The following is a 22,171-nucleotide window of genomic DNA, read 5'->3' as shown; positions in this document are numbered from 1 at the left end:
TGAGCTGGAAGAAAAATGGGATGCTAGCAGGTCAGCTTTATCCTTGGCTGAAGTGACAGCAGAACCATTTGGTTTGGACAGAGGTGGGAGCAGAGATGGGCAAAAGTTGCGGCCAATAGCTTTGGAAAGAGACCAGAATGCTTGGCTACCATTAGGGCAAGAAGCAAGTTTTCTACTCTTAGCCTGTTCAAACTCTAGTTTGGACTGATTAATAACTGCTTTACAATTGTTGCGAGCTTTGGTGTAGGCAGAAAATGAAACTGAAGAATTAGAAACAAGCCAATTACGATATGCAACATTCTTCTCTTGAACAGCCTTAGCACATTTATTGGAAAACCAAGGTTTAAATAAAGGACGAGATTTTAAAGTGGAGTGTCGGATAAAGGATTCCATTCCTGCAAGAATAATTTCACTGACACGATCTGAGCAAACGTTGACATCAGAAGTTTTGAAACAGTAATCCTACCAAGGAAAAGAAGAAAAGAAGTCTCGCAGGTCATCCAATTTTGCATTCTTGTAATGCCAAACAACATGAGGTTGGGAATAGCCATGAGATAAAGGTTCCATTGGAGAAGAGACAATCACCAAGTTGTGATCTGAAGTGACTAAAGGACCTCTAAACGACTGTGTACTTAGAAGGGTTGTTTGTGAGAAAAAGATCAAGCGTATTGGCTGTATGATTAGGATTGTCCGGTATTCTTGTAGATAAATAAACAATCTGCGCTAGGTATTAGTAATTGCAAAAGCCTCAGCATCTCGACCTGTTGGGTCTGTGTGACTAGAAAACAGAAGCCAGCTGGAGTTGTGAACATTAAAATCACCAAGGAAAATTACCTCACTGTTAGGAAAGTTGGACTGGAGAAAGTCAAGCTGTAAAGAGAGGAAGTCAAAGAGCTCTATGTGATTAGTGGAGTTGGGAGAACGGTAGAGACAACAGATGAATTTGACACAATGAGGAAGAGAGATTTTAAGCCAGAGAAGATCAAAGAGAGGAGATTCTAAATTTCCAAGTCTCTGACAGGGAATATCAGAACGGACATATGCACAAGTACCACCTTTGAGGCGAAAGGAATCATACAGCAAATAATTTGGGCATCTGAGATGAGCAGTAGTTGAATCAACCGATAACTGAGATTCTGTCAGAAAAAGTACATGGGGTTTGGCAGACTGCAAGTGGAAATGGACATCGTTGAGATTAGAACTGAGAACACGTATATTTGTGAAATGAATTAGGAAGTGCTTGGGAGGTTTAGATCTTTTCGCAGATAAGCTTGCTCTATTTGTTTGACAATTCATGGTGTATTCAATAGTAAGAAAAAGTGGGTGGGACATGCTGTATGAAGTAATGAAATTTTTGGATATGGCGTATATATGGTAAGAATATACCCAGATCCTTGACATGACATTGCCTCGACAATGCTCCCCGCATACACACTACTCGGACTTCCTCCAGTCACTATCTGGCAGAGTAGAGGTAGCAAGATTATAAACTAGTTGATCCGGAAGCCTCCTAGAGAGTTACCAATAGGTTCAGTCCGGTGTACTAACTAGCGGCTGGCCTGCGAATACCGTTTTAGAGCTGTACCCTCGAAATGCAAGGAATATTGGATCTCGCCACAATGTTCATCATAACCTCAAAAGTCATCAATCATACTGCATGATGGAAGAGATAGGGAAAGGTTGACTGGAACTTAGCTCTAGAGACTAAACATGGGTTCCACCACTTCAAGCCTCCAATAAGCAAAGTGGTGGTATTTCACCGGCTGATGAGAGTCATCTACCACCTTATTAGGTGGTAGATGACTCTCATCTACTCACCTTACTAGGTGAGTAGATTTCTTTCCAAACTCAAGAATACTGGTTCTGCTGATAGGAAAAAAAGGAGCCAGATGCAAACAAGACTGTGTTTTGAAGCACATGCCTTAAAAACACTAAAGCTTCTTCGTCTGGGTTGAAAAGAGAATGGGAAGAACATACAGGAGTGGTAGCAAGTGCAGTAACAGTCAGAAGACGCCTCTTCAAAAATGGACTTGTAGCCCATCGTCCTAAGAAGAAGCTGCTCCTCACACAAAAAATGAAAAAGGCCTGATTAATTTGGTGTAAGGAATAAGTCAAATGGATCCCCAAGCAGTGGAAATCAGTTATTTTCTCGGATGAGAAGAGATTCAACCTAAATGGCACTGATGGGAGACAAACGATTCGCTGTAGACGTGAAGAATACCGTCCAGAGTGTATTGTGTCTACAGTGAAATTCCCTACCAGCAAAATGATATGGGGGGTTACATTTCGTATCGTGGAGTAGGTCACTTGCAGTTTATAAAAGGTTCTGTAAATGCCAATGGATACATGGCTGTATTGGAAGGCAAATTGCTGACAACGATTAGAAACCATTTCAACCTGCCAAGTAACTGCATCTTTCAGGATGACTCTGCTCCTTGTCATTGGGCAAAAAGTGTAAGTAGACACTTCTGTAGTCATTTCTGCATTAGAAGTTTGACAGTAATGTGTTTACATTTGTTACAGGTGAAAAAATGGTTGAAAGAATGGTCCATTACAACTCTTAGCTGGCCAGGAAACAGCCCAGACCTGAATCCTATAGAGAACTGTTGGCATCGTGTGGAATCTGCAGTTTCCAGAAAGAAACCAAAGACCTTTTGTGAACTTCAGGAAGTTCACAAAGGGTCTTTGGTTTTTTTCTTGAAACCAAACTTTGTGAATTATGGAACCATGAATTATGTGGTTCCATAATTCGTGTTTGGAACCACAAACTATCAATTGATTATCTTCAGAAATTGATCTTGTCAATGCCTTGACAGTGTGCTGCTGTCATCAGAGCCACAGGCAGTTCGACTAAATATTAGTTTGCACCTGGTGAACTTTTCATTTTGTTTTCCATTTAAAATGATAAACTGAAGCAAATTTAGGGCTTCTGATAATATTTCAGCCATAATTGTCGTGTTTAACAAAACTGTTGTATATTTTGGAATATTTTGAGAGCATTAGCTTTGTCTTAACTATTAATATCTTTTGTTTATATTTCTATTTGTGATGCTAGCCATTAATGTAACATACCATCGCAAAAAAGGGTTAGAAATGTGGAATTCTTAGGTGATGCACTTTCTTTGAACACCAGTGTATATCTCTGAATGAAATCCAATAAAGACTCCACCTGATATATCAGATTGCCATAAATATCTTCCAAAGGGTAAAATGCATAATTAATGGAAATATGAGAGATCATGACAACTAAACATACAATTTATTGCATTTACAAAGTGAAATGACAAGTTAATGTAATAGTATTATGTACTGTAAATCAGCATTTTGTTGTTCTTCCTCGAGCTGAAATTACAGCCTGCAACAATCTGGTATAGTGTTAATCAACTTCTGGATATACGTTTGCCCGATTTTGTGTACCACACCCTTACAATGCTCTCCTGCAGCTGAATCATACTTGTTGGCTTCTTTCGAGCAATTTTAGACATTACCTACCAGCAATTTTCAATAGGGTTCAAATATGGACTGTTGCTGGGCCAGTCCAACACTGTAATGCCAGCATTTCTGAGACTGCACCTTAAGGGAGAAAAATGAGGGAAAACATTGGTGTAAGTATGTTTTAAGCCTTGTGAGACAAGAAGGCAAACTCATCATTAAATCTAAATAGCATAAAACTTACCAATTTTGCTGTGTGGCAAGATGCTGAGTCCTGTTGAAAAATGTAGTTTTGAATGTCTGTGTGGTGATCTTTAACAACGGGTTTCAGGCACTCCTCCAAGATAGCACTGTAGATTTCTGCATTCACTGTTCCATTAATAAACTTAATTCGCTCCACCCCTTCGCTTGTTATGCATCCTCAGACCATCTGACCAGCCGGGAACTTTACAGTCGGTGTTATGCCTCCAATTTTGTCTTCTAACATATGGCTTCCCATCCGAGCCATGCAGGTTGATTGATTTGTCAGAAAAGATGGTGTCCCATTGCTCTTTTGTCCATTAAACATGCATTAGCTCAAGCAAGTCGCTTCTTTCTCATTTTTTGGGTCAACAAAGGCTTCTTCTTGGGCCGAAAGGCATGCAGACCACATTCGAAAAGCAGTCTTTGGATAGTTCGCGCACTTTTTTCAACACCAGAGGCCATCTCAAAGTCCAGTTTTAGATCAAGAGCACTAACATGGCAATTATGAAGGCATAGCTGTTTCAAATATCGATCTTGGGAAGGTATAGTCACTCTGTTATGGCCTGATCCAGGTCTTCTCTTCACATTACCAGTTTCACGCTTTAATTTCAGCACCCGGGTTACTATTGACTGGTGGCAGCCTATTTTACCAGCAATAGCACGTGCAGAAAGCCCTTCATGGGATAGAGCAACAGCTACACTTTTTTTTCTTGGTGTCAACTGAACATATGAAGCCATGCTTACACCTCTGCAAAACAGGATACTAATGTGCCTGTATACCCTTCCAATGCAGTATTTATAGAAATGGCTGATGCAATACCTTTGCTTTGCAACAAACAAAATGACTGAAATCAAACAATATCTTATACGTTTCACTACAAATGATACTTTTTTTTTTTTTGGTCCGCCACTGTAAATATAATATACACTATTTCTTTAAAATGTTTTGGTTATTATTTACAAACCATTTCCTAAATCAATTAATTTTTATAATACTTCATATTTCAAAATACCTTGTGTACAATAATTTAATTGTAAGCCTAATTACACTGTTTCGTATAAACTGGGTATTCTCATGTATGTTTGATTATCTGAACCAACTTTGGTCCCATCGTTCAGATAACTGACATTCTATTGTATTGTTATTTTTCTCAAGTATGTTTTACTTGACAAAAGAATAACAAAAAAAAAAAAAAAAAAAGGAAACAAAAGACATTATTTCAAAGACGCTTTAATAGAGGTATTAAAACATAATCCTTCATAACAAAAATGTAACTTTTAGCTTACAGAAAAAATAATTTAATATAAAATGATAAACCTCTCTTATATTATAAAAAAACATCAGTGAGACTTCTGTTTTTGCACCGTTGATGATTTTATTTCACATCAGTATTATACTTTGTAACTTTTAGAGCTATGCATGCAGCACTAGTTTCATCCGTGAGACTACTCCTATGACTAGACTTAAAGTTCACTGAGAATGACGACTCACAAGAATATGTTGTGAGAAAATTGTTAATGTTGTTGCCAGATTTTTTAAACAGACAAAAGTTTCAGGAATGAAATTCAAAACTTTTAAATACCGCATTTTCAGCAGTTTTCTTTGCTAATTCCTTCACTAATCGTTCTCTTTCACTATTTTCTAAATCAGCTCTGAGATCAATAAATTTTTGCCTACTAACTGAGCTGCTCTGGAAATCAATTAATTGCATCTCAAAATCATCCTGGTCAATCCACCATCACATTTTCAGGTTCAATTCGGCTAGTTTTAAACTGTCTGCAAACTTAATGAATTTTGCAATTTCTTCCAATTCTCCGAACTTGACAAATCTTTAAGAAAACTGTTCAATAGTTGAATCAATTTTTTTGAGATGCTCTGGCTCTGAATTCCATGTGCCCAAAAAAAATTTGTATGCATGCCTCTTTGGGCACGGGTTTGCCACCCCTGCAATAGGAAGTTCAAAAAAGAAGTCTATTAACCATTTTAGACATAGCAGATTAAAAGAAAATATGAATGAAATATGTATCCAAGCAGTTAACAAAAGAAGTTCTCCAGGTAGACCTGCCAAGGTGCAATAACTTTCAAGACCTGGTAACAGATTAGACCTGGTTTCTATTATGATCCTTAGTCTAAATGTTAGTCTATGAGAAATGGTCACATCCATCAATTCCAGTGTAGGGAAAAAATTGAACTGCCAAATCAGAAAATTTTGGCCACAGTGTTTTGGAGCAGAGACGACCCAATTTTGGTTGAATTTTTAGAGAAAGGTCAGATTATAAATAAGAAAATATACTGCCTAACAACCGATAAGCTTAATAGGGGCTGTAAAAAAAAAAGAAAAAGATGTCTGTAACAAGACATCAAATCACATAATACCAATCCACACAGACATTGCCCATAGATGAAAATTGGAGACCTAGGGTGGAGAGTTTTGCCTCCTCCCACATATAATCTACCGGATTGTTCAGGTCTAAAGTAGGGGTGTATACCTATATAAAAAGCAATATACTTCTCTACTGGAACAGTGTCTTTTATTTAGAGTAGTACAATATCAAGCAATGGCAAAGTGCCTCCACAATATGATTAATGCACTATTTAGCAAACTATTTTTCTCAGTTATGCACAAATGTGCAATAAGAAATAAAATTAGTTTATTTACCATCATGCAAAAAGTTTTGCTGTCAATGGTTAAATTATGTGGAGGTAGCCATCTTGTGTAAAAATTGTTGTTTCCAAGCATCCTTACTGTTGGCCATGGAATAATAATGTCATTCCACAACTAACATGCATTGATACCATTGTGCAGCAATTGAACACATTGTCCAGCAGGGATGTTCAGGTTTGCAAGAAAGAATGGGCAGGTAATGGAGGCAGAAACCACACTACTATATTATACTTTAACTGCATGAGGTGGCTTCATAATCTAAATCCTGCCGTTTATTTTGCATGTTTGCAAGTCCCATTCAAGTGGAAATGGGCCTTTTCTCACCAATGGATATTCCATAGTCACTCGGCTCCATCTGTGCCAAGAAGTTGAGAGCAAATGTCAGTGGAATTTCAGTATCACCTATTCGTAATTGTTTGCCACACATGCATTAGTTCTGCCAATGCATGACTACAGCAATATGCTCTACCAACCCTTAGATGATGGGTTTGCATCCTCTTGTTTCCTCAAACTATGCAATCATTTTCTGACACAAGTTGGTGGTGTGTCATGAAACCTCTTCACTAGTTCTTTTAACACCTGTAATCCCAAATCGCTGCTAGTATGTTGCTTCTATTCTGGCAGTCTGTAATCAAAGCATATAAATGAGGTTAGAGGTGCCGTGCTCTTAACAGTATGGTACCTTTACCTGCTGCAGCACTCCATTCCATATATTCCGGAGCAATATGGCCTTAGTTGCTAATGCTCCTAAAAAAAAAAACCAAATAACCAATTCCATATATTATACTGTGAATGGAATGAATGCAAATAATTCAGTGTGCATTGCTCCTGGGGTGATTTTAAATTTTTTGTACAATTCTATTCCACACACTAAAAGAAAAATACTTACCAAACTTAGATGCATTTCCCCCATTAGACTGCACTCCAGACAGCTTAAACAGAAACACTAATCGAAACATACAGAGCATTTTATTTTAATCCATTGGTGATGGTAATTTAATATTATTTTCTAGAAGTCACACTTTTTAAATAAAGATCTATTTCGTGTTTTGTTGAAGAAATCAGTCTCAGGGCTTTTAGCAATGACTTCTGAAGCATATGATGAAAAGCTTTAACAAGAGATAGGATATCTAAATGATACAAGGTGTGGGAGACAGTAAGTGAACAAGTGATGAACTGGTCTATATATCAAAAGTATATAGACCAGGCTGTATCAAATAAGAAGTGAAGACAGTCACAAGTTGGAATATCATATTGTAGTTGCTAAATCATCACATCTGATGATGATGAAAAAAAAAAGTTACACAATTCCTGTTTCAAAGCTTTTAAAACCCAGTCATAATGAAAACAAGGAACAGACTTTCTCCTGTACCTCCAAGGAAGAAAAATTCTGATTGAAAGGTCTAAATAATTTTACACTAAAATTATTTTAGTGGAATTTCTATGACTGAAATCATTCTAAGTTCAAATCAGCCTCTGTGTGTGCACGCGTGCTTACACACACACACACACACACACACACACACACACACACACACACACACACACACACACACACACACACACACACACTTCAGATAATACTTAATGGCACAATACTACCCAAGTTGCTGATGAACGTAAAAAAACATTGGCCTGAGAGAGATGCAATCATAAGAAAGAGACCAGATATGTGGGGAAGGAGGAATTTTAAATTACCCCATGACAATGCTCCTAATCACCATGCATCAATAATTTCATAATACCTTTCTAAGTACTCTAACCTATCTTACAACATCTTTCTTATTCACCTAACCATACACATGATTTTTATTTTTTTTCCAAACTAATGAGAACAGCTGTAATAACAGAAGTTATGACAGCTGCAACAAATGGAATCAAGAAACTTTTAAAAAGGGACTTTCAAAGAATTTTTATACTATTTCTAATTTTTTTGTAATGAAAAAAAAAAAAAAAAAAAAGTGTGAATAGCCAAGGTTATTATTTTGAAAAATTCAATGTGTAATTATCAGTAAATATATTTGATTAAATAAAAATCCAGTCCTGAACATTTTATCCTGCCTTGCATTAACAGTGTTTAACATTGTAAACTGCTCAACTTTTATATTCCAAATCTTAAGGTTTCTTATAAAAAACTACATGATTATGTTACCTCTGATTTATTTTAAAACTTCATTAGGACAGAACATTCCTTAAATGAAGCAAAATGACCAAGCAATACACCTCCATATTCATAAACCTCTGAGAAAAATTAAGGGAGGTTTCCTTTGCTCCTTATCACTGCTTGAAGTTCTATCGTTATCAATCCTTGTAGCTTCACTGCTCAACACCAAAAATGTTTCTGGCTTGAAAATAGTCAATTCTTCTTAATTTTAGCATGAGAAAAACGAATATAAAATTTAAAACTCTTAGCTCTCTGTTCCACAATATAGCTCCTCTTATGATTTAGAGGAATATTGGTGAATACTAGGGAATTTTGGAGTCTAGAGAATAGATAGGTTGGTAACACTGAAACAGGAACTGATACACCATGTTTTTTTTTTCTGTGTATCATTTACCTTGAAAGTGATGTTATGAATGTTTATATATATATATATATATATATATATTTTTTTTTTTTTTCAGGTTTATGGACAAAAATTACATAAAAAGCCAGGATGCCACCTAAATGTGTTAACAGTGGTGACAATTTTTGTTGCGTGTCTGGTGATGTGACATTTTCCACTCAGAAATGCCAACTGACTTCACTTGTAAAGACAGCCTACTACCATTATTTTGGCTGTAAGGTAGGAGATGAAGACAAACCCTGAACACCTCATATTTGCTGCAACACATGTGCTGTAAATCTCAGTGGATGGTTGAATAATAAAGGACGTTCAATGCCTTTTGCCATCCCAATGATGTATGAGAATATGCAATTAATTCTGGAAGCAATGAAGTACAAAGACCACCAATGGCAGATCTGTGGAGACCTGAAGGTGATTGCAATACTGCTGGGCATGCAGTTGGGATACGAGAAGTATTGTTGTTTCCTGTGTGAGTGGGACAGTCGAGCTAGGTCCTCACACTACAAGAGAAAAGTCTGGCCTCTAAGGGAAAATCTGCACCCTGGGGGAAAAAATGTCCAGCACAATTCCTTTGCCCCCTTTGGACTCATGAAGAACTTTGTTAAGAGGATGAACCAAGATGGAGAAGTTTTCGAGTACCTGAGAGGACAATTTCCACTGTTGACTGATACTAAGGTTAAGGAAGGAATCTTTCTTGGTCCGCAAATTCGTGAACTTTTAAAGGATGAAAACTTTGAGCGAGTCCACCAGGGTAATTGAGAACGCAGCTTGGGAAGCCTTTAAAAGTGTTGTGCATGGCTTTCTGGAAACTGTAGAGCTTGAAACTATGTTGAGACTGTGAACAACCTTCTAGAAAAGTATCATCAATTAGGCTGCAACATGTCACTGAAAATCCACTTTCTCGACTCTCATCTGGACTTCTTCCCTGACAACTGTGGTGCAGCGAGTGACGAGCACAATGAGCAATTTCACCAAGCCATTTCAGCAATGGAAAGAAGATATCAGGGTAGGTGGAACACTTCTATGCTTGCTTACTGTTGGACAGTAACAAGAGATGTCCCAGAAGTGGAATACAAGCGACAAGCAAAAAGAAGACTCTGTCGTGAATAGGCCACATTTTGAGAAAGTACTTTCGGTTCGTGTGCAATCTTGTTTTTTTTACATTTTAATTAAAAACAACTGTGATTTTTATGTTGTATCAAGAAAATGTAAATATGAGAGTGTTTTAATATTACTTTTTACTCCGACTACTACTGAAATTACTATATTCTTAGACAATAGCGAAGTACTGTAACTCAAAAACTAGAGCTAATAAAAAATTTCTGAAGTCATATTAATTTTAATTTTTCTTGACCCAAAATTAGTAAAGTTTGCCTATTTTAAGAAAGGAAACAAATTCAAAGAATTTTTTTGTTGAACAGTGAATTAACAGTCGAGATGAAAACCTCCCAGTCCAAAGTTCACAGATTCAGGATTCACCTCTGCACTTTTTTTTTTTTTTTTGTTTATAATATTTCCAAATTAGTTTATTGTAAGAATGTTGCAACATGGTGACTATTTTCATAATTAGAATCATAGTTCAAAACTTGATGTCTGTAGCCATGTGTATTTCATACTTTCCTACTTATCAGTATGCATAGGAATGAGTTGAAGAGTCCTGACAGTTGGTTTCTAATGTTGTTAAAGAGCATGGGAAAGATTTAAGAATTTCATGGTGGAAAAATTTGTAGTTTTACTACTGTTTGAGTAATTAAAATACATAGTTCATTATTCTTTTGTTTTGTATGGTCTTTTGTTTTGTATGGCAAATTAGTAATGAAGTAATACAAAGAAAAGAACTAAATATAATGGTAAAATTATAATGTAGATAATTAGAAAACAAGAAATATACCTTTAAGCACAAGTGAGGATCGAACTCGTAGCCTCTGGAATGGCATCCTGTCCAGCACTGCAGACAGGCTGCCGGAGCAGCTCATGGGGATCTTGTCAATGATATACAGGAATTTTGCTAGCAGGGATAAGGAGCTGACCATTGCCTTTGTATAAAGCAATGGTCAGGCCACACCTTGAGTACTGCATACAAGTCTGGAGGCCTTAGTGGAAGGATGTAGAGTTAGTAGAACAAGTACAGAGAAAGGCAACAAAATTGGTGAGGGGGAACAAAGGGTTGCTCTTACCAAGAAAAGCTTAAATTCTGCAAATTGCAGTGTCTGGAGACAAGGCACCTGTGAGGTGATCTGACTGAGCAGTGTATAAGTCCTCAAATGGTTTGAGCAAGCTCAATGCTGATGAAATTCTTCATCTTGCTGAGATTATGCACATTATGGGGCATAAATTAAAATTGAGGAAAGACAGTTGTAGAATGGATGTGCAGAAATTTGCCTTTAGCAAACAGGTGGTTGATTTCTGGAACAAACTTCCATCTATTGTTGTGGAAGTTGACAGCTTAAATAAATTCAAGGAAGAACTGGACAAACTTTTGGAGCGAATGGATGGGTGAAAGGGAAAGGTTTTTTTTTTTTATTTGCTGATGATATATAAGCTTGCTTTTTTGCGTCACTACTGCCTCTACTAATGCTAATGTTAAACTTTTGTTTTAACCCCATGACCACATGGACTGATACTGAAAAGTGAATTATAAGTGTTAAAAAAGTAATGCAAACTTTATTTGCTTGGGTTATACTGTTTGGTCATTTTGTTTCATTTAAATACTTTATATTTATTTATTATTTTTTTCATCTTACCATTTTCATGTCGACCTCAAATTATGTCTGGAAGTGCAACAATAAAATAACGGCATTAATTTTTAATAAACATACTTGAATTTATACATTAAAATGAGTACTGTCTTTTTCTAAGTAAGGAAGTTATATATTTATTTCAATGACGATGATATTGCTCAAAACATTTTTGGAATTATGTAACTGAATTCTGAGTCTGTTTCTATTCTTTTGAATATCCTGAATAATGGAAAACCACTCTTTTAACCTTTTAAAAGGTTTTTTTTTTTTTTTTGTGGAATTTCAGTTTTGGTTAGGTTAAACACTATGTACATAAATACTTTTAAATTTTTTAAATGTTAATTTGTATATTTCTGGCTTGATAGTCCAAGAGGTGATATTATTATCAAAATCAAGAATAACTATTTGCTGTAATTTGATTATTTAAATCAGCATCTACTGTTCCCTTTTTTGAAGGTTCTGTTTCTCAATTGCACACTAGCTTCTAACTTGTTATTTTTTCTTGATGCAATAACATTCTCTACATAATTTACTTATATTTCACTTGATTCAATTTATCAACTTTTGGATCTGAAATTCTATTGAACTGCAGCTTGCATAAGCCCAACCTTGAATCTCCATGAGTAAAATAAAGCAAAAGATTAGTTCTACTTCTATTTACACTTTACTTGCTAGTATCTATTCTTAAATGTATTTACTACTACTTGAAAACATAGATAATAGATGATAGGATATACTGGAGTAGTCTCATGACAATCCCTACATATACCAACATATTCTATTGAAACAAATTTGAAAACATATATGTACATAGTTACTGCAGTAAGCCCACTTAGGAAAAAGATAATGTATATAAATAATTGCAAAACAGTTAAAGGTACATTTGATTTTTGAAAACAAAAGGTATTCAGAAAAGTTTGGTGAATGAGATGAGTGATCAAGCTGGGCAATGCTGCTTTTGAGCAAAGTTTCGCAGAAACCACACGGAGCTAGAGCACGGTCATGGGGGAAATGCCAAATATTGAGCCACAATTCACACAGAATCCCTTAACAATTTCTACTTGAAAATCTGATTAACTTACTTTGTAAGATTAGCATGCTACTGCTTAGTATGCAACAACTCATTAACTTTTGACTTTTTTATACTCCTAATAGAGTCCCAAGGCAGCTAGAGGAATTTTCAACTTCACTAGACAGGCACTCCCTGATTTACGTAAATTCAACTTTATGTAAGTTTTTGACGGCAAGTGCAAACTGAAAAAAAATATGGAAACGTATTTTGCACCCCATAGGAATACATGCGACCAATACATTTTTTTTTTTTTTTTTTTTTGGTAGTTGTTGGCACATCGGCTTCTGTGGCCATAATGCACCTCCCAAGGTTTTTGCAGTACTTTGATCCAAGCCCGAGGCAGGATTCGAACTCGCAACCTTTTGGTTGCCAGGCAAGCACTTTACCCACCTGGCTAGCCCGGTCAGCACCAATACATTTACAAATGCTACTATAGGCTGAGAGGAAGGGCTACGCAGTCCAGCCAGAGAATGCACTACATTTCATCGTTATCATATGTTTCGTTATAAGAATCAATTTGAACGCCTTTGTGATATTTTTCTAAAGCACATTTCTAGAGGTCACAACCATAGAACAATAAAAACAATTTGCACTTTCCAGTTTATTGGACTTTTCTGTTAGTGAAATCTATTATAAACAGGTAGTAAACTCAATCTTATTGCATTTGTGATAATACCAATAACTGGAATTGTGTGTGGGTTTTTACGTTATTATGGTGAAATGCATTTCCCCTTCACTGAAATCTTCAATCATATAAAAAAAATTTTCAGAATCTTCTCTTCATTCCTATTTACTTATTACAACGATGAAGGGAAAGTGACAAACGGAAAGTGGTAGCAGTGCTAGGAAACAAAACAAAATTGATTTAGAAATGAAGATGAAAATGATTAAGAAGCAGGACAAAGTTTGTCATCTATTGCACGGGAATTAGGTCTCACTACTTTGACAGTGAATACTATTTTAAAGGACAATGCACGTATAAAAGAATGTGTTAAAGGATCAATGCATTTAAGATTAAAAGTGATCACAAAACAGCGTTCAGGTGATATATCAAGGATAGAAAAATTATTAATAATACGGATAGAAAATCAGATTCAGAAGTGAGTGCCCCTGAGTCCAATGGCCATTCAAGCGAAATCAAGAAGTATTTATGAAGATGTTAAGGATAAGTACAGCAAACCCAAGCTAAGTTCGTGGCAAGCAATGGGTGGTTTAATAGGTTTAAGCATCACGCTATTTTCTACAACGTTTCATTACTTTTGAAATTTTTCCTGCACAAGATAAAAAAATTGAATAACCAATTCTATACGCATAGTTGCAAGTGCTTCACAAGTCGTTAGGGAAATTCTGACTTACGTAGAGTTCCGTGGAATGCAACGTAAGTCGGGGTCTTACGTAAGTTGGGGAGTGGCTGTAACTTTTTGACAGCCAATATACTAATGCCACAATTATCAATGGGCTGTGCACTTTTCTGTGGAAGCATACAGGCTTGATCTTGCAGTATACACATTGCATCCAGATACTTCACTACAACACCTACAGCCTCATGCATGTTTTCTTGGGTCTTGATGTTTTGTTTCAGTCATAATGGAAACATTTTGTCCAGCTTCCTTTGAAAGATCAAACAAAATTAATTTATCCACTTCATTCCTATAAGCTCCTTTTAACATATCAAGTGTCTCACTTGAAGATTGATTATAACTTTTTACAAAATTTAAATGAATTCTTTGCTCTAAATAATGTCCAGTCATTTTTATGCCAACATAAAACAATATGTACCTATTCACTGTGCTGATGCATGCATGTAAACTTGGGCCAACCCTGCTATGATCGCTCCTTCTGTTTCCATAAACCATACAAAAAATTTAGTCTCATTACTTCATAAAGGAACAAAGATGTATTTATTTAAAAACTTTTATGAAAGAGCTGAAATTGAACATACTTTTTGGAAACTATAACCCATTTTCCATAAGGATCTGGTTTTTTTTGAGGCCCAAAACAAGAAGAATCAATTTCCTGTTCCTGTTCAGATCCTTTATCTCTGGGTGACTTATCATCCTTAAAAGTGGGGGAAAAAAATAATATATAAATAACTCAAAATAAAATCATCATATAATGATGATATTTTTGTCTTATCAGCTCATTACTTAACAAAAAATATAAGCATTTAATATTTTAATACAATTAATAAATATATACCTTTTCAATATCTACTATCAAAAATAATAACTTTTCTATAATAACAAGTGAATGAAAGAAGTTGTGTAGGCCAATCAATAAGCACTTTATTACATTTCCAAAATTGTCAAATAGTTCACAATGCCTCAGCAAGTACCAGGGTAGCTCTGAAAGTATTCTACAAGAAACACTTTTTCATCTCTTGAAAACAAATAAATATAATATAGACCACATTTATCAAATTCATAAAAGAATTTAGAAATTTTTTTTTTTTTTTTATGTAAACCCCAAACACGAGAGGTATTAGAACCTATAGTACTTAGTACCGTGGTTGGAGGTTGAGAAGACAAAAGAAGATATTTGTTGACATTGGACTTGAACTTCTGTAGACTGTAACTTTCAGGAAATACGTATGAAGGAAGGTTGTTCCAGAAAATGGCAGTTGAATGAATAAATGAGGAAGATGAAAAGTTGGTTCTGTGAGTTTGAAGTTGGACAGTAAATGGATGTTGGCTGGTGGCGGCATGTGTTCAGACTGTTTTGAAAGAGAGAGCGGGAATTATAGAAGAACAGTGCCCATGGAAGTATCTGTAGAAGAGGCATGCAGCAGAAACAGTACGTCCATGAGAGAGCGAGTGGAGAGACTCTGTTAGAGATGAATCATTAATTAACCTAACTGCCCTCTTCTGAATGGAATCAAGAAGCCTGAGAGAGGTTTTGGGGGCCACCCCAGATGTGGGAACAATATTCCATGGCAGGGCAGATTTGCAATTTATACAGAGTGAGCAGCTGTTTGGAAGAAAAGTAAAGCTGAGAGCGAAAGAGAAAACCAAGTTTTTTAGATGCAGAGGAAGCAATATTTGTAATGTGCTTGTGCCAAGAGAGATTAGAAGTTAGGGTAATCCCCAAGAGAGATATATCATTTTGCCTAGAAATCGGAGTGTCACTAAAGATAAGCATAGGAGCAGAAGAATCCTTTTTGCGAGATATAAGACAAACTCAGTTTTAGAAGGGTTGAAATCAACTAAGTTGTCTTTGCCGCACTGGAGAATTACCTGAAGATCGGCATTTAAGGAATTGGTAGCAGATTTTCGAGAAATTGATGCTGATTGAGCAGGACAAGGTTTCTCAAAATGGAAAGTGGAATGCAATGTGCTATCATTGGCAAAACTATGGATAGGATTTCCAGTCAATGGAAGAAGGTCATTAATATACAAGAGGAAAAGAGTGGGGGAAAGAACTGAACCTTGGGGACACCAGCATTAGTGGAGAAGTTAGAAGACAGAGCCATCTACCATCACCCTCAGTGAGCGATCAGAGAGAAAACTGGATAACCAATTACTAAAAACAGTTGGCAAACCATAAGATGGAAGCTTGTTTAGAAGAACTTTATGCCAAACATGATCGAAAGCCTTTGAGATGTCAAGAGCAACTACTTGTGTTTCCCCGAACCTTTCCATTGAAATAGTCCATAAATGGGTAACATAAGCCAGAATATCACCAGTGGATCGACACTGACAGAATCCATACTGGCGTTCGTTGATCAGACGAAAGGTTTCTAGGTAGTTTAAGAGTTGGCGGTTAATTGATTTCTCCCTTACTTTAGAAAGAGTAGAAGTAATTGCAATGGGACGATAATTGGATGGGAGGGATTTGTCACCCTTTTTAGGAACTGGCTGGATATGAGCAAATTTCCAAGCAGAAGGAAAAACAACTTTGAAATAAGAAAGTGAAAAAAGGCGGCAAAGAATAGGAGTAAGTTCGGGAGCACAGGTTTTGAGAACAAGTGGAGAAATCCCATTGGGACCTGGAGCTTTCTTAGCATCAAGATTCGTCAAAATCCTTCTGACATCCTTTTGATGGAAGACCACAGGAGGCATTGTATGGAGCGTGTTGGGAATGGTGGGAGGTGTTTTACCAACACCATTAATACATGAGTTGGAAGTAAAATGGGATGCTATCAGGTCAGCTTTATCCCTGGCTGAAGTGACAACAGAACCATCTGGTTTGGACAGAGGTGGGAGCAGAGATGGGCAAAAGTTGCAGCCAATAGCTTTGGCAAGAGACCAGAATGCTCAGCTGCCATTAGGGCAGAAAGCAAGTTTTCTACTCTTAGCCTGTTCAAACTCTAGTTTGGACTGATTAATAACTGCTTTACAATTGTTGCAAGCTTTGGTGTAGGCAGAAAAAGAAACGGGACAATTAGAAACGAGCCAATTACGATATGCAACGTTCTTCTCTTGAACAGTCTTAGCACATTTATTGGAAAACCAAGGTTTAGATAAAGGATGAGATTTTAAAGTGGAGTGTGGGATAAAGGATTCCATTCCTGCAAGAATAATTTCACTGACCCGATCTGAGCAAACGTTGACATCAGAAGTTTTGAAACAGTAATCCGACCAAGGAAAAGAAGAAAAGAAGTCTTGCAGGTCATCCCATCTTGCATTCTTGTAATGCCAAACAACACGAGGTTGGGAATAGCTATGAGATAAAGGTTCCATTGGAGAAGAGACAATCACCAAGTTGTGATCTGAAGTGCCTAAAGGACCTCTCACTTTGACCATGTACTTAGAAGGGTTGTTTGTGAGAAAAAGATCACGCGTATTGGCTGTATGATTATGACTGTTCGGTATTCTTGTAGGTAAATGAACAATCTGTGCAAGGTCATTAGTAATTGCAAAAGCCTCAGCATCTCGACCAGCTGGGTCGGTGTGACTAGAAAATGGAAGCCAGCTGGAGTTGTGAACATTAAAATCACCAAGGAAAATTACCTCACTGTTAGGAAAGTTGGACTGGAGAAAGTAGTAGTAGTGGCATGTGATGCAAGAAAGCATGTGTATGAACTTATGCAGCATCATCCAAAAAAAAAAAAAAAATCACACCATTCCCTACAAATGCCTCTCCAGTTCCTCCTTAAATTTATTGAACCTATCAACTTCCACGACAGATGGAAGTTTGTTCCAGCAATTAACCACAGGCTGGCTAAAGGCAAATTTCCGCACATCTATTCTACATCTGTCTTTTCTTAACTTGAATTTATGCCCCCTTAGGTTCGTAATCTGAACAAGTGGAAGGATCCCATCAGAATTCAGCATGCTCAACCCATTCAAGGCCTTATACACCTCAATCAGATCACCGCACAGGTGCCTAGTCTACAGTCAAATATAATTTGCAGAACTTAAGCCTCTCTTGGTAAGAGGATCCCTTCATTCCCCTCACCAATCTTGTTGCCCTTCTCTGTACACGCTCAAGTAAATCTACATCCTTCCTAAAATGAGGCCTCCAGACCTGTACGCAGTACTCAAGGCGTGGCCTGACCATTGCCTTATACAGAGGGACAATCACCTTTTCCCTGCTAGCAAAATTCCTATATATCATAGACAAAACCCCATGACCTGCTCTGGCAGCCTGTCTGCATTGCTCAGAAAACTTCATATCTGCCTGCACAATTACTCCTAGGTCTTTTTCATTTTCTACCACCTTAAGTGTAGTACCACACAGTTGGTACGTTTCTCTTGGGTTACTTCTACCCATATGCAGTACTTTGCATTTGTCAAGGCTAACTTCAGCCACTTCTTAGCCCATCTGCCCAAATTATCTAGATCCTGTTGCAGTAGCACACTGCCATTACTGTCATTAACAACCCTGCCAACCTTTGTATCATCTGCAAACTTCGACACTAAGCCTGATATACATTCATCAATATCATTGATAAATATACAAAACAACAGTGGACCCAAAACCGAACCCTGTGGGACTCCAGTAATACCATTAGTCCACAAAGAGCAACACCCATTGATTACCACCCTCTGTCTTCTCCCACTTAACCATCCTTTTATCCATTGTAGCAACTTACCCTTAATACCATTCTGCACCAATTTGTACAATAGTCTTTCATGCGCAACAGTGTCAAAAGCTTTCCTGAAATCCAAATATATGATATCAAAATAATTTTTTGCATCCAGTTCCTTTGTAACCACATCATAATATCCTATCAAATTTGTCAGACAAGACTTTCCCTTAACAAACCCATGCTGTGTCTGAATTATTGTTGCAGTCTTGTCTAGATGATCCTGCAATGCATCTTTAACTAGGTGACTCCAGTATTTTACCCAGAACAGAAGTTAAACTAACTGGTCTGTAATTACTCATGTCACCCTTCCATCCCCCTTTGTGAATTGGGAATACATTTGCACATCTCCAGTCCATGGGAACCTCCCCTGAGTCCAAGGATGCTCTCATAATTATGGCTAAGGGTTTGCTTAGTTGCTTTGCCGCCTCCTTTAATATAACTGGATAGATCCCATCCACCCTAGGTGTTTTTCTTATGTTTAACTTCAACAATTTCTCCTCCACTTTGCTCTCAGTTATTACAAAATCATTAAGTATCTTTCTACAATTTGATAACCTTCTGCCATTTTCAAACCTTAATAATTCCTCATGTGTGAATATGTAGATGCAAAATACTCATTCAGTTTGTTTGCTATCTGAGCAGGATCATCAACAGTCGAACCACTGATATCAAGTGGACCAATCATATTCATCACCTTCCTTTTAGAGTTTATATAAGTAAAGAAATCCTTGCTGTTTTTCTTAGCATCTCTTGTCAAGGATTTCTCGTAATCTGCCTTCGCCTGCCTAACCTCCTTTGTGACCTGATTATAGACTAGCTTATATCTGCCATAGGCTTCTGAGTCGCTTGATAATTTATATGCATCCCATGCATTTTTCTTCTCTGTTACGAGTCTCATTAGTTCATTTTATAACCATTTAGGCCTAAACCTTGAACAATATTTCTTAATAGGTATGAAACTTTTAGTAGCATCCACGATTAATTCCTTGAATGCTTCCCACTTAGAATTTACTGTTGGTAACATCGTCAGTTTATCCCACTGTACAGAATTTAAAAACTTTCCGAGACCACTGTACTCACCTTTACGGAAGCAAAAACCCTTCCCTTTAACTCTGATGGTAATTATATCTTTTAAGTTAAGTTGCAAAGAGAGGAAGTCAAAGAGCTCCAAGTGATTAGTGGAATTGGAAGAATGGTAGAGACAACAGATGAATTTGACACAATGAGTTAGAGAGATTTTAAGCTAGAGAAGATCAAAGAAAGGAGATTCCAAATTGCCAAGTCTCTGACAGGGAATATCAGAACAGACATATGCAAAAGTACCACCTTTGAGGCGAAAGGAATCATACAGCAAATAATTTGGGCATCCAAGATGAGCAGTAGTTGAATCAACCGATAACTGAGATTCTGTCAGAAAAAGTACATGGGGTTTGGCAGACTGCAAGTGGAAATGGACATTGTTGAGATTAGAATTAAGACTACGTATATTTGTGAAATGAATTAGGAAGTGCTTGGGAGGTTTAGATAAGTTTGACAATTCATGGTGTATTCAATAGTAAGAAAAAGTGGGTGGGACATGCTGTATGAAGTAATGAAATTTTTGGATAAGGCGTACATATGGTAAGAATATACCCAGATCCTTGACATGACGTGGCCTCGACAATGCTCCCCATATACACACTACTCGGACTCCCTCCAGTCACTATCTGGCAAAGTAGAGGTAGCAAGATTATACACTAGCTGATCCGGAAGCCTTCTAGAGAGTTACCAATAGGTTCGGTCCGGTGTACTAACTAGCGGCCGGCCTGCAAATACCATTTTAGAGCTGTACTCTTGAAATGTAAGGAATATTGGATCTCGCCACGATGTTCATCATAACCTCAAAAGTCATCAATCATACTGTATGATGGAAGAGATAGGGAAGGCTTGACCGGAACTTAGCTCTAGAGACTAAACATGGGTTCCACCACTTCAAGCCTCCAATAAGCAAAGTGGTGGTATTGCCCTGGTTGATGAGTCATCTACCACCTAGTACTGCCGGTAAGAGAGGGGCGGCATTCCTCCATGTGGTGTGGGCGCCACACCTCGGCCCCTGCTTACGTTGGTTCACACCCGGGTGGTCACCCATTATGTACTTGTGCCTGGAGGTTGCAAGGATTACTAACTTGTGTACTCCTTGTACTAACATTATGTACTTGTGCCCAGGATTACTAACAGTCCCACCATCGTGAAGGTGCGAGCAGAGGATTTGTCTGTCACAGACCGTCCGGACTTCGCCGAAATTGGGTCCAACTTGACTTCAGTGTCACTCGAATATCAGTTCCATCAGCGTTTTAGACTCCCAAGTAGCAAATACAGCTTGTCTGGCATATCTGAGAGAATATGTCTGCGACAACCTTTAATCAAATCTTTTATCAAATCAAATAAAATCAAAAATAAAATCAAATCAAATAAATAAAAAATTAATCAAAACACTATGCTTATCCAATAAACACTAATAACTTTTTTGTACATATCTTAGTAGAATGAAAAAAAATTATTAATCTGAAATCATGACACAGGAAATGTGTTTACTAATATTATATTCAATCACTGTTTTATAAATCTTCATGACTACTAACAATACCAATGGAAAAATCAGTAAACTTCCAATAATTTCTAGAAGAATTTGTAATTTTTTTTTTTTTTTAAGAAAATCAAAATAAAACAGAACATTTTTTTCCCTCACTTAATATGATAATTTATTTTATATAGAAAAAAATATCTGAACCGCACCTTTGCATCATGTGCACAGCTGCTTACTTTTAAAAATCAAAAGGCTGGAGATTTGGTAATTTTTATCAGAATTAACAGGAAGTATTTTGAAATTCAGACTTTGGACTTGAATTAAATTTCACTGATTACATAGGACTATTTACCAATAGCATGCTTTCAAATGTTAGTTCACTGAGGGTTTTTCTGTCTGTGGATTTTTGGATCATCTGTTAAACACTAAATAATTATGACTGCTTCAAGGAAGATACGCTTACAGATTATGTTCTCTTCAGAAATGATGACTGTCCTCTCACATTCAGCATAGCTATGGAGAATTTTTAAAATGCCAAGCACGACCTGATATAATCTGTTATATTTTGGTTTACTTCTGCATTTTTCAGTTCCCCAACCAAGGACCATACATCAATTTTATTATCAATCAATAATATTCAGAATATTCAGTACTGTAAACATATCTAAAAAAAATTTCAGATCTAAAAATGATGCACTGCCACTGACTATAAGGGAATAAAAATAAATCAAAATTTAAATGCAGTGATTCCACTAGCTTTGTGCCTTCTGAAGAGATTGGGCACAATGGTCAGTCTATTATTTATTTATTTCTGTTTTGTTAAGGTTGGGTTTTTTTACACTTATAGTAATAT

The 22,171-nt window shown here is 36.8% G+C and overlaps 1 protein-coding gene across 1 annotated transcript in view; it reads right to left on the bottom strand.

Moving 5' to 3' along the window:
- Positions 1-22,171, bottom strand: part of LOC150078086 (uncharacterized) — an 85,208-nt gene that overhangs the window by 5,927 nt on the left and 57,110 nt on the right. The window contains exon 7 of the mRNA XM_090384460.1: positions 14,664-14,779. Within this exon, the coding sequence (XP_090240586.1) occupies positions 14,664-14,779 (116 nt within the window). The remainder of the gene's footprint in view (positions 1-14,663; positions 14,780-22,171) is intronic.

The sequence above is a fragment of the Mastigoproctus giganteus genome, chromosome 11, assembly GCF_048544385.1.
Source record: "Mastigoproctus giganteus isolate SK-2022 chromosome 11, ASM4854438v1, whole genome shotgun sequence".
NCBI lineage: Eukaryota > Metazoa > Arthropoda > Arachnida > Uropygi > Thelyphonidae > Mastigoproctus > Mastigoproctus giganteus.
Note: the sequence above shows the minus strand (reverse complement) of the source record. Positions and strands in the feature narration are given on the sequence as shown.